The sequence below is a fragment of the Marmota flaviventris genome, chromosome 1 (assembly GCF_047511675.1).
Source record: "Marmota flaviventris isolate mMarFla1 chromosome 1, mMarFla1.hap1, whole genome shotgun sequence".
Classification (NCBI taxonomy): domain Eukaryota; kingdom Metazoa; phylum Chordata; class Mammalia; order Rodentia; family Sciuridae; genus Marmota; species Marmota flaviventris.
Window position 1 is genome coordinate 6,787,319 of NC_092498.1, and position 12,882 is coordinate 6,800,200.

The window sequence follows — 12,882 nt, forward strand, 5'->3', positions numbered from 1 at the left end:
AAAAAAAAAAAAAAAAAAGATCTAATTGGCCAAGTTAAAAGAAGACTCAACTATGTGCTGCCTACAAGGAACCCACTCTAAATATAAAGACAACATAAAAGAAAAATAAAAGGATGGAAAAAGATATAGATATATATAAAATTTTTTGGTACTCGGATTGAACCAAGGGGTGCTTAACCACTTAGCCACATCCCCAGCTCTTTTATATTTTGAGACAGGGTCTTACTGAGTTGCTTAGGGCTTTGCTAAGTTTTGGAAGCTGGCCTTGAACTTGCAACCCTCCTGCCTCAGCCTCCTGAGTAGCTAGGATTACAGGCGTGCACCACCATGCCTGGCTGAAAACAGCATTTTGTTCCTTCTCTCACATCAGTGCTTAGGACTGAGGTACTAGGAGCAAACGCTGGCTCGGAGGCCTGCTGTTCTGAGCAGCAGATCCAGGGACCCAGGGGTCCTTCAGAATAACTAGCAACTCTCTGGTTTTGATCTAGATTTTTCCAGAATTGTACAACATGACCCATGCAGAGTCTTTGTGAGGTACACCATATAGCCACCAGGCATATGTGACTATTGAAATTAATGAATGAAAGTGAAACAAAATTTCAAGTTCAGCCCTGCAATCACAACTTTTCACATTTTAAGTACTCAGTACCTAGATGTGGCTCATGGTTTCTGGACTGGACAACACAGGACAATCCCATCATTACAGAAAATTCTGTTGGTGCAATTGAGGAGTAAGGTGTGCAGGTCCCTTGCACAAACAAGTTTAGATAGCCCCTCCCCTCACTTCCTTTCTGCTCCTCCTCCTCCTCCTCCTTAATATTCTGGCTTAACATTGCCTGCAAAATCAGAAAAGGGTACAAGACCCAGATTTTCCAGGTAAGGGAATGCGTGTCTGTTTTGGGGAGGAAAATGTTACATTTGGTGGGGAGGGGACCTCTCTATTGGCTCTATGTCCTAAACTTTTTGGCAAACTTGTTTTCAGAATATATTTCTTGTTGGCTCCTGTTTCCTGTCTTTGCTGATTTGAGGTTGTAATCTGTTTTGAAGGCTGAGCCTTACAAATTGATGTCTTTTTCAGGGGTTACTGTTTAGAGGATACTTGTCTTACAAATAAATTATTCCTGCCCTGGTTGTAGAATTTATGAATAAACTTGGCTGTTCCAGGGTTAGAGTCGGGTGAGTGGACCCAATTAGCCCTGAGGGGCTGGTGGGAAGAACACTGATACCTGTAAAGGGCACAGCTTGGTGTGCAGCTCCCCAGAACTGACCCGTAGGTCAGGATCAGAGGCTGTGTAGTGGGAGGCCTTGTGACCCCACTAACTGTCTGCTCAGAGCTGCCTGCTAGGGACCTGCTGCCTCAGAGACAGTCCCTTCCTGGGTTCAGCCAGAAATGAGCTCTCCCTAGGAGCGGGGAGAAGGGGTATGCTTTCCTGTGTGACTTGCAGTTCAGGAGAAGCTGGGACTGATGCGTGTTTATTCTTTAGGCAGAGTAGGAGAACTTAGCTACCCAAGATCAGCACTCACAAAAGCACTTTCCCCTAGTCTTGCATTTAGATTAGGGTCAGTAGAGCAGCATTAGAGAGCCCATGTGTGGAAAGCAGGACCTTAAGAAACACCCAGGCCAGATGTGGTGGCACACACCTATAATCCCAAATGTGGAGAAGCCAATTGGGAGGCTTGAGACAAGAATATCGGGAGTTCAAAGCCAGCCTCGGCAACTCAGTGAGATGCTGTCTTGAAATAAAATACAAAAATTTCAAAAAAAAAAAAGGCTGAGGATGTGGCTTAGCGGTTAAGTGCCTCTAGGCCCTGAGTTCAACCCCTGTATCCCAAACAAAACACAAACAGCCTGTTTTCCTAATGCTGGCCTCCTATATCCACTCCTAATACCAATCACCAAAATCGACTCTGTGGTTTCAGCTTATTTTTAAAAGTTCTATGATTTCTCTTCCAGGTTTACAGGAAGCTATTTCCTCTCTATTCCTAAAGAATAAAGAAATACTTACCCCCTTTTTCCTTTTTGAAAAAGAAGTGCTTGACTTTCTGTTTCAAATCTATAATTTATGGCTCCCTGCCTGGTGACCTTGTCCTTAACAAGAGCATTTTCAAACTGTCCTGGCTCAAGTCTGCACCTGTGACAGTTTTTCAAAATGTTCAGAGGTAGCAGTGAAGGATAACATTTTAAAAAGAACACCATGCGTCTATGCCACCAAGAGTTGACCATCAGGAAGGAATTGTCATTTTTACGGAGTAGACATGGGTTGGATATAATGATCAAACAGAGAGGGGCAAGAAGCTGAGGGATTATTGATCAATTCATTTATTTAGCAAACATTTATTGAGAACCACCCTTTGTCCAGTATTATGCTTGTCCCCAGAGAAAAGGGGGGTGACATATGGTCTTCCCATCACAAAGCTTATGGGGGGGCAGTAGAACATCCTACAAATAGCTTCCTCTTCTGACATGAAAAGGCCCTGGAGTCCAGTTAGAACCAACAGCCAGGGAGCACACCAGCGCTGGCCTGTGGTCAGCATGGTGATGGGTGAGGTGTGGAAGACCTCTGAGGCCTGAGGGCTGCCTGGGCATGAGCTGGGCACTGGTCTGAATTGGGAGAAAAAAAGTCTGCAAAGGGCTAAAAGTTGGAAGGAATCCAGAGGGTTCTGGGAATGTTGAAGGAGCCGCTGTGGCTAAAGCTATGAGAGAAGGAAGTTATCACGCAGGGCTTTCCGGGTCATTCTGAGGATCTAAACTACTTTCTAAAGGCAGTAGGCAGCAACTAGGGGATTTAAGCAAGAAAAGAAAAAAGTAAAATTTTAGTTTTAAAACTGGTGGAATTGGAACGGGAAGGAAGACAAGGTGATCAGTTAGGAAAGTGATAAGTGCAAACCAGTGGCAGAGGAGGAGCAGGGAGACGGAGAGACACGAACAGTTCTGAGATTTGGGGGGCCAGAATCAACAGGATTCGGGGCAGGAGGATGCAGGTGAGGAAAGAAGAGTAGGACATGACCCTGGGTCTGGCGGGAGCCCCTGGCTGAAGAGGAATCCTGTGGGAGGTGGAGGACCCGGGCTCCCTTTTGGCCAGCTTCTGTCTGAGAAGCCCATGGAACAGTCAAATGAGGCCAAAGTGCAGGGCGGAGGTTTGGAACACGGAGCAGGGGGTCTGTAGCCTGCAGAGGCTGGTGAGAGGCCCACAGGGCAGCCCCCAGGGAGAGAGGGGCCGGGCTGGAGCTGGCACCCAGGAAGCGCTGAGGATTGTGTGTGTGTGTTGGGGTGGGGGGATGATGGAACAACCTAGAAGTGAAACTGAGAGCAGAGGGTTGAGGTGAGGTTTTGGGAAATGAGGCAGGAGCCATCAGAGGAGAGGTTTACAGCAGGAGAAAACAATGACAGCCAGATCAGATGCTGCAGTCACTCTGCCTTCCCCACACTGTGTGATTTTCTACTTTTATCTACAGGAATCCAAACCATAATGGCAGCCCAGTACCATGATGTGGATTTCTACCACAGCACACCAGGGACCAGCTATGGTGAGACGTATGCAGGGCCCCAGGCCTGGCCGCTGGGAAGAGGGCTGGGCGGTGGGGACCCCTCTGGTTCTGACGGCCAGTCCCCACTTCAACAGGAGAGAAACGTCCCCAGCCTTGCTCCTCATTTCTCTCCATTGACCCAGATCTTTTCCTTCCCTCCACCCTCTCCATTTCCTCCCGAGATGGCCATAACAGCTACTTCGGGGAGAAACGGAAAGGGCCCCCCATAGATCCAGGGCTCAGCACCATTTCTTACTCCCTGCTTCCCACAGCACAGACACCGCACAACAGCGGGCGAGGCCTCTCTGTTGCTCTTCTGCTCCTTTCTTCATCCTGGAGGGGGATTGAGAAGGAGAAACGTGGGAGTAATCAATCCTTCCTCCAGGTCCCTGATTTGCCTGTTGCTGGGGTCCCCTACGACCAACAAAGTCAACAGGCTGACTCAGCACATCACAAAACCCCCCTTTACTCTTTTACCCATAGAAATTGAATATGTCAGTTGAACTGATTTATCAACCTAGCCCACAATTTAGTAGCTTAAAACACCAGCTATTTAGTTGGTTCTTAAGGTCAGGCGGACAGTTCTTGGGTCTGAGCCAGCTTCTGGGTCTCGGCCTTGATAGCTTCACGGACCTGTGTGTGGTTAACAAGCTCTTGGGCAGGCCAAGGTGTCTTCAAGTAGGCCGGTCCAAGCGTCTTCACAGAGCAGTTGCAGGAAGAGCAGAGAGAAGGTGAACCATAGTACAGGAGCACTTTTGGAGTCTCTGCTTGAATTATGCATTCCATTGTGGCATTATCCAAAGCATGTCACTTGGACCATCTTGATTCATCAGTTGCTTTTTAGTGGGAGGAGCTGCAAATCCATATCCCAAACAGGCGTGCACACAGGGATGGGAATGACGTGGGGCAATCAGCCCATGGATTGCCATTCATACACTGTCAACACTGGCAGACTGGGGGGGTGTTGGAGCTGGGCTCTGGTGCCCTTCCATTCCACCTGCCATGATTTTCCTGCTCCCCTTGCCCATGGCCAGCAGGCCAGTGCTCCCAGAAGGTTCCAAGGAGGGTGACTTCCTCCCTGATGCTAACTAAATAACAATGTGAATGTCCACCCACGTTTTTCCTTAGATAACTTTTGCCTTCCTTTATCCTGTGTTCTCAGACATACAACTGTTGGAAATATATTTCTTTCATCTCCCGATTCTGGATCTCAAACATAGGAAACTTTGCCATAAAAATAGTGATGAGTTGTGTAACCTGCTACTGGCTCCGTACTGGGAGCTCCATTTGGAATATAAATTGGGAAATCAATCTCCCACTGCAGAAGCTCCAAAGCCAAGTTTTGTGTTCTTTCCTAAATTACTTTGCTGGGATAGCTCTCAGCAGTAGTTCATAGTTCTCTTCTGAAACCATTTATGTCTTCCTCTATGGGCTGGGAAGCCACATATGGTCACAGTAAGGAGCTCAAGGGAATCCTGAAAAGAGAGTGAAAATGGGAGATCAAGGGATGTGCCAGTTGTCCAGGATGGAAATGGCCCAGAAGGCTATCTATAGACCCTGTGAGTACAGGCTGGCCTCAACAGAGAGAGCATGGGAAGCTGTCGGAGGTAGATTCTAACTCTGTGTCTATTTCCTTGATGTCCCAGGGCCCGGACACCAAGATCACAGAATTTCCCAATTGAGAATTGTATTAATTGGTAAAACTGGAGGAGGAAAAAGTGCCACAGGGAACAGCATCCTTGGAGAGAAAGCATTTAAATCTGGCATTTCATCAAAATCCGTTACTAAGTCCTGTGAGAAAAAGTGCAGTGTGTGGAACGGAAGTGAACTCGTCGTTGTTGATACTCCTGGCATTTTTGACACCGAGGTACAGGATGCTGACACACAGAAGGAGATTGCTCGCTGTGTCCTCCTGACCTCCCCAGGGCCTCATGTTCTGGTCCTGGTGGTCCCATTAGGCCGTTATACTGTGGAAGAACAAAAGGCCACAAGGAAGATCCTGCAAATGTTTGGAGACAGTGCTAGAAGTTTCATGATTCTCTTGTTCACTAGGAAAGATGACTTGGACAGCATCGATTTCCAGGATTACTTAAAGGAAGCTCCAGAAGGCATTCAAGAGCTGGTGGCCAAGTTCCATCATCGCTACTGTGCATTCAACAACAAGGCGACAGGAGCCGAGCAGGAGGCACAGAGGGTGGAGCTGATGACCCTGGTCCAGCAGGTGGTGAGGGAGAACGCGGGAAGATACTTCACCAATAAGATGTACCGGAGGGCTGAGGAGGAGATTCAGCATCAAGTCCTAGCAGTCCAAGAACAGTACAGAGCAGCGTTGGAGAGAGAGAAAGCACAGATAAGAGAGGAGTACGAAAGGAAAATCAGACACCTGGAAAGTGAGTTGGAGCGGGAAAGGAGAAAGGCCCAAATGGAGAGGTCACTAGAGGAAACAGAGTCTGTCTATGCCCTGAGGCAGCAGAGTGCCAGAGTGGAGGTCGAGAACCAGAGTTGGATAATTGAATTAATCCTGAAAGCCTTGAATGTTGCTTCCTTGTTCTTCCATCTGTTTATGGATGACTAGACTTAAAGAAAAGTGCATTTGGGGCTGGGGTTGTGACTTAGCGATAGAGCGCTCAACTAGCACGTGCGAGGCGCTGGGTTCAATCCTCAGCACCACATAAAAGTAAATAAATAAATAAAGGTATTGTGTCCAACCACAACTAAAAAATAAAAATAAAAAAATGTTAAAAAAAAAGAAAAATGCATTTATATTTTCTGCATATTACCTGATGACCCTCCCCATGTGACTTGTTCACCGCAGTCTGAGTGCTCTAGTTTCTGGCTCTCAGGCTCTCAGGACCAGGGAGTGCAGGAAAGTTCACCCTTGGCCACAGGCAGATGTTTGACCTAGCAGGAGAGGGGCAAATCCTCAAGTTGTGAAGCTCAAAAGCAAAAAGTAATGATGCTTGCTGCCAGGGAATTCTTCCTTAGAGACACGGAGAGAGGGATGCAGGAGACCAAAGAACATGACCCCAAGCTGTATCCAGTAGTTTCTAGTAAAACTTTCTCCCCCAAATTCTTTTAGATTGGTAGATATTCTCTGTCCGTAGCTCCTACACACTTATCTTTGCCTTTAGGGTGCTAACAATATCCTACCTGCATAGTTTGTTAGAAAGCTTAATTCTTTGTTTGCATTAGGCAATCTTATAGATGGAGATGATTCTTTCTCAGTGAACATCAAATTATTTAATTATGATTCATAAAAGGACTCGAATTGTTCCTTATCATCTGCTCTTTGAGGAACAAGGAGTTGTTTAGAAAACAGTTCTCTCAGAACTCAGCTAAGTAGTGATCCCCAAAAGCCAGAAAGAATGAAAGACAGCATTTCAACAAATAAGTGCACAATGTTTGATATGCTCAGGTGTATCTCTAGAATCTCTGTCCATCTCTTCTTAACCAACTTGATGAATAACCAGATCTGACCTTTTCTTGAGAAACAACTAACTGTTGCCACCCCACGCCTTCACATCACACCTTGAGAACTTAAGGCTTGGCAGGTTATCTGTACTTCTAATAAAACTTCTCAGTTCTCACCTGTTTGTACAGCATTGGACTCTGTTTTGTCTTGGAAGATACCACTGCTACTTCTAATAAAACAGAGATGATTTTCAGTTTTTTGGTAATAGTTCAAGATGATTTTGGAGCTAGACTTGGCCTACCCTCATGGCACCTCTGTTTCTCCTTTTCTTTTTCTTTTTTTTTACCTGTCCGAGATTTTATTAGCAGGACAGTTGAATGGGGCGGGGGGGGGGGAGAGAAGTGGGGGAGATAAGGGAGAGGGAGAGTAAGATGGAGAGGGAGAGTAAGAGAGTAAGAGAGGAGAGTGTAAGAGAGCGAACACGAACAGGGTGTTGATATTTACAGGTTTAACGCAGGATGAGGAGGAGCAGGGGGAGTGGGCTGTTACTTCTTCAGTTAGCGCCATTCACAGGGATTGGAGGTGATGGTTCGTGCACCATTCTGTGCGTCATGGACCTGAACTCCCAGAAGAGAAGCGCTCCAGGCGCCATCTTTACCAACATTCCTCCCTTTTTTGTTTTGGTTTGGGGGGCATCGTACTCGATCTGGCTACTTCCTGCTGAGTAGGGGCATCAATTAGAGGGAGGGAGGGAGGTCAGTTGGTTGGAGAAGAAGGGCCAATATGCCCCATATCCATGCACTGAAGGCATGGATTTCCTCCAGGAGAAGTCCATGAATGTGCCCTGCAGCTATGAGAAGAAACAGCATTAATGTCGTCCAGTCTGTGGGGCTGGTAGAAAAAGCCTGTGCCCAGGAGAAGGCAGATTAGAACATAAAGCTGAAAACCAAGGGCTTATTTCTTTGGCATGGTGGGGTAGAGATGGTCCTTCGGTGGAGTTGTCATTCGGTATCCTCATCTTTCAGCTCTCGGTGGAGATTTCTTGGGATGACTGGATGTGCATGTCGTCCGGCTCGATGGCAAGTAGCTGGTAATCCCTGAGGAGGAGCTGATTGAAACTTTAGTTAGAGATTTTGTTAATTTGTCCTTGAAGGAATTTTAAAATGCAAGGAAGGAAGGCACAGAATAAAAAGACTCCAACTAGAGGTCCCAGTATCGGGAGAATCCAGCAGCTGATGGGGTTTATGAAGAGGTCCCAATAGGATTGTTGTGCCAGTTGCTGATTTCTAAAAATGGTGTGGGTATACTGTGCTGCTGTGGGTTCCTAGATCCTATCAGGAGGCCCATTCTTATATATGTTCTTCTCCAGAATGGGATGAAGGGTGGTGCATGACTGAAAAACGGAGCTTGAGAGGGTTATCTGGGGATATCTCACAGGTAAGTCTGGGCAATTGTGGGGGTCCTGCAAGGTTGGGAGCTGTGGTGGGATTGTCCTCTGGAGGGCTTGCCATTGGTTTTAACCTAGAAATATGAATCCAGGGGGTTAGTTTCTTTCCTTCCTGTTGGAGTTTTGCAGCATTGGGTGTACACAGGACTACCTGTAATGGCCCTTCCCGTTTTGGGGTTGAGGGGAACTTTCCCCTGGGGAAGAAAAGTAGACCCATTTTCCTGGTTTGAGTGGAAAGGAGGCAGCTGAGTTCTCTGGATCTGGAATCAACAAATCTTGTTGCTTCCATAGCTCAGAGCGAATAAGGAAGAGGAGGGGAAGAGCATATTGGTCGGGAAGGGACAAGGCTCTGGTGAGATTCCTGGGGGGAGAAGGGGACGACCATACATTATCTCAAAGGGGGAGGCAAGGGATGGCTTTTATGGTAAAGCCCTCATGCATAGTAGGGCAAGAGGGAGGAGTTTAACCCAATCTAAATGAGTCTCTAAAGATAGTTTCCTTATGATGTCTTTCATTGTGCGGTTGGCTCGCTCAACCTTACCTGAGGCTTGGGGGCCATAGGGACAATGAAAGTGCCATGGGATGGACAATGTCTTTGCCACATTATGGGTTACTTGAGAGACAAACTCAGGCCCGTTGTCAGATTGGATTGAAGCGGACATCCCAAACTGAGGGATTACTTCAGTTAGGAGGTTGTTAGCAACTGTGGTAGCCCGCTTATTTGAAGTGGGGAAGGCCTCTCCCAACCCGAGAATGTGTCTATTAAAACTAGTATGTACTTGAAGATTTTTACTCTGGGCACTTGGTAAAGTCGATTTGCCAATCTGCCCCGGGAATATGGCTCCTAGCCTGATGAGAAGGGAAGGTTCTGGGTTTTAAAGATGTATAGGAATTCACTCTTTTGCATATCTGGCATGAGGCTGTGATTTGCTATATCTCTTCTTTATCCTGGGGAGTCAGAGTAAAGAAAGAGTGGAGAAAGGCTTTGAGAGTCTGTGGACTGGTGTGGAAAACGGAGTGGAGGTAAGTAAAGAGTGCATGTTTAGGTGGGTCTCTGTTATTGGGTAATGATGGAGAGCACGTGGCAATGAGAGATCCAGTGGGTTCTGAAAGGGAGGCTGACCTGGCTGCCTGATCTGCTTTTGAATTCCCCTGTGTGACGGGGGAGGAGTCATCCTGGTGTGATCCTCCATGTATAACTCCAAGTTTTTTAGGAAGCGGGGAGGGGGGCTTGTAGTAGCTGGGTGATGTGTGTGGAGTTGGTTATAGAGGTGCCCTTTGAGTTCATGAACATAGAGAGTAAAAGGCCTATTAACATCTGGCAGGTGTAGAGCTGGTGCTTGTAAGAGGACCTTCTGGAAGGTTCTGCAATGTGGTGCAGCTGAAAGTAACAAGGGCTCATGCTTGTTCCCCTTTGCTAGATCCTATAATGGTCTGGCAAGTCATGAGTCATTTGGTACCCATGCCCTAAAATAGCCTGCCAGACCCAGGAACCAGAGAATCTCCTCCTTAGTTTTTGGTACTGGAAGGCTTTCAATAAGGCCTTTTCTATTGGTTGTGATAGCTTTCTTCCCATGGGGAAATGTGGAACCCTAAGTAAACAACTTCAGAGAGAGAGAGCTGCACCTTTTGTGGAGAAACCCTATATCCTCGGTGAGCAGGAAAATTCAGAAGGGTGGCTGTGTCAGACTTTGAGGTTTCTAATGAGGTACTACAGAGGAGGAGATCATCAACATATTGTAGGAGGGTTGAGTTGGGGCATAGAGGGAAAAAATCCTCAAGATCTCCATCGAAGACTTGTCCAAAAATATGTGGGCTGTCTCAAAACCCCTGGGGCAGGAGAGTCCAGGTTAACTGTCGGGAATGTCTAGTTTCTGGATCAGTCCAGGTGAAGGCAAATATGTCTTGGGAAGAGACAGATAGTGGAATCGAAAGGAAGGCATCTTTAAGATCAATAACTGGAAAAGAGGTGGAGTTTGCAGGAATGGAGGAAAGGATAGTATAAGGGTTTGGAACCAGGGGATGTATGGGCCTGGTTGAAGAATTTATTAACCTTAAGTCCTGCACCAAACAGTATGTTCCACTAGGCTTTTTTACTGCTAAAATTGAGGTATTGAATGGAGAGTGTGTGGGATGGAGGAACCCCTTTCTTAGTAAGCTCTGAATGATTGGCTTTAGGCCCTTAAGACTGGCAGTTGGCAGCGGATATTGAGCCTGGTTTGGGAAGTGGTTAGGGTCTTTAAGATGCACTTCCACAGGAGAGCAATTTGCAGAGGACGGGGTTTCAGTGTCCCATACAATTGGATCTACCATTTTACAGGGGAGGGGAAAATGTGTGTTCTGGTGGCCACTGGGGTCTCCACACCAGACATAAAGGGGTAATGTCTCTTCTTCATTGGAGAGTAAAGCCGTGATGAAGATATAAGTAGGGGAGGACAATAAGAGTAAGGTTATGGAGGCCTTCAAGATGGATAGTATATCCCCTCCAAGCAATTACGCTAACCCGTCCAAGGGAGATAAGAGTGAAGGAGACGGAGGAGTTAGAAAGAGAGAATTAACCCTACGTCCCAGGCGGTCGATACCCAGGGGTGCCCTAGCAGAGCGCCCAGGGTCCACCGCAAATCTGATGGGTCTGGGTGGGGTGCATTTCTCCCCTAAAACACCCAGAGGGATTGTCAGACACTCAACGGCCAATTCCCTCTTTCTGGTGAGTTAGGTTCAGGCGCTCATGGGATGGGGGAACTCACCAATCTGCAGGGCCGTGGTGGATGTCAGGCAGGCGATCAGAGGAGTGGTCTACAACAGGAATGGTTGGGCTCGGAGTTTGGGAATGGGGTTCCTCCTTGAGCGACTGGGATCCCCGTCCGGGTTTCGGCACCAATGTAAAGGATGATGGAAAACTCAACAAGCCAAAACAACCGTTTACCTGTCCGAGATTTTATTAGCAGGGCCATAGTGGCCAGTCACAGAAGAGAAGAGGGGAGAGAGAGAGAGAGAGAGAGAGAGAGAGAGAGAGAGAGAGAGAGAGAAGAGGGGGAGAGTAAGAGGGAGAGGGAGAGTAAGAGGGAGAGGGAGAGTAAGAGGGAGAGGGAGAGTAAGAGAGAGTAAGAGAGGAGAGAGTAAGAGCTCTGTTTCTCTTTTTCCCTGAAAGATTAGCACTATATCCTCAACCTTTCTTCTGACCAAAGACCACAGCCTGGGTTCAATCTCCAGTACGATGCGCACACACAAAAATCTCTTGCTATGGTACACTTGACTACCTTTCCATTTATTAAAACTGTAGATAGGGCTGGGCACAGTGGCACATTCTTGTAATCCCAGCAACTAGTGTGGGGGGGTGGCTGAGACGGGAGGATCATGAGTTCAAAGCCAGCCTCAGCAATTTAGCAAGGCCTAAGCAACTCAGTGAGACCCTGTCTCTAAATAAAATACAAAATAGGACTGTGGATGTGGCTCAGTGGTCAAATGCCCCTAAGTTCAATCCCCAGTATCCCCCCCCCAAAAAAAAACCCAAAACCAAACAAAAAAAATCACTATAGATAGGGTTTTTTTTCTCTACACTAGAATATTGCAATTGTTATTCATGGTGAAATTTGAAACAGATCTTCCAGCCTGTATGTGTTTCTCTATTCCATCATAAATACTAGCTACTTTCTGTAATTGTAATATGTTTTCATTTTTAAATTTAAAATGTTTTCACACTTATTTTTAAACTAATATTAATTGTATTACATTATAAATAAAATTATAATTAGTATTTAAATTTAATTTTCAATTTCCATGTAGCTAGGTATAATGTAACTTGTGCTATCTAGATAAAATATTTAGAAATTTACAAATATTCAAATATTCAAAGACATTATTTAGTGCTTTAAGGATCATTCAGAATGAAGTAATCCATTGACACTTGAGTTGTTCAGTGAATTGCTTACATTGTTTGCAGGTGAGACCAGACTCCATGCATGGGGTAACATATCTGCAGTGCTGAATAGCTCTCTCTTTAGTGACACAACAGCTAGAGTGAGATATGTTTCCACCAACCCAGGGAAGTTGCCTTTTAAATTTTAAATTAATTTTAACTACCTAACTTCTGCATAGTACTGCAGCTTCTCAGGTGCACCAGCTCTGTAGGAGCTCAGTAACCACGTGGATCATGGCCACTGTGTTGAATGTTTCCAGAAAATAAACATTTAGAACTTAAACATACACACTTCTAAATAATCCATGAGTGAAAAAAACATATCATAGAGAGTATAGAACATACTTTAAATGGAATGATAATGAAAACAGAATATACAAAAATTCTTGAGTTATGCGTGGAGGGGAAATTTACAGCTTTATATCTTTGTGTTATAAAAGAAGAATTTTTAGTAGTGTTGAAGATGTTGTTGGTAACATATTGTGGACTCTGGATACTGCTTTCTTCTGAGATTGTCCTAGCAGGCACCTAAACTCCTGGATCCCCTTGACCGGGAGGACCTGGTTTCCTTGTCTT

General features: G+C 46.0%; 1 protein-coding gene across 1 annotated transcript; it reads left to right on the forward strand.

Moving 5' to 3' along the window:
• The first annotated feature begins 789 nt into the window (after window positions 1-789).
• Gimap4 (GTPase, IMAP family member 4) lies at window positions 790-7,193 on the forward strand. The gene is made up of 3 exons (XM_027921059.2): window positions 790-876; window positions 3,457-3,528; window positions 5,175-7,193. Exons 2-3 carry the CDS (start codon window positions 3,471-3,473, stop codon window positions 6,101-6,103), a joined length of 987 nt encoding a protein of 328 aa, XP_027776860.2. The 5' UTR covers window positions 790-876; window positions 3,457-3,470; the 3' UTR covers window positions 6,104-7,193.
• Window positions 7,194-12,882: the final 5,689 nt, after the last annotated feature.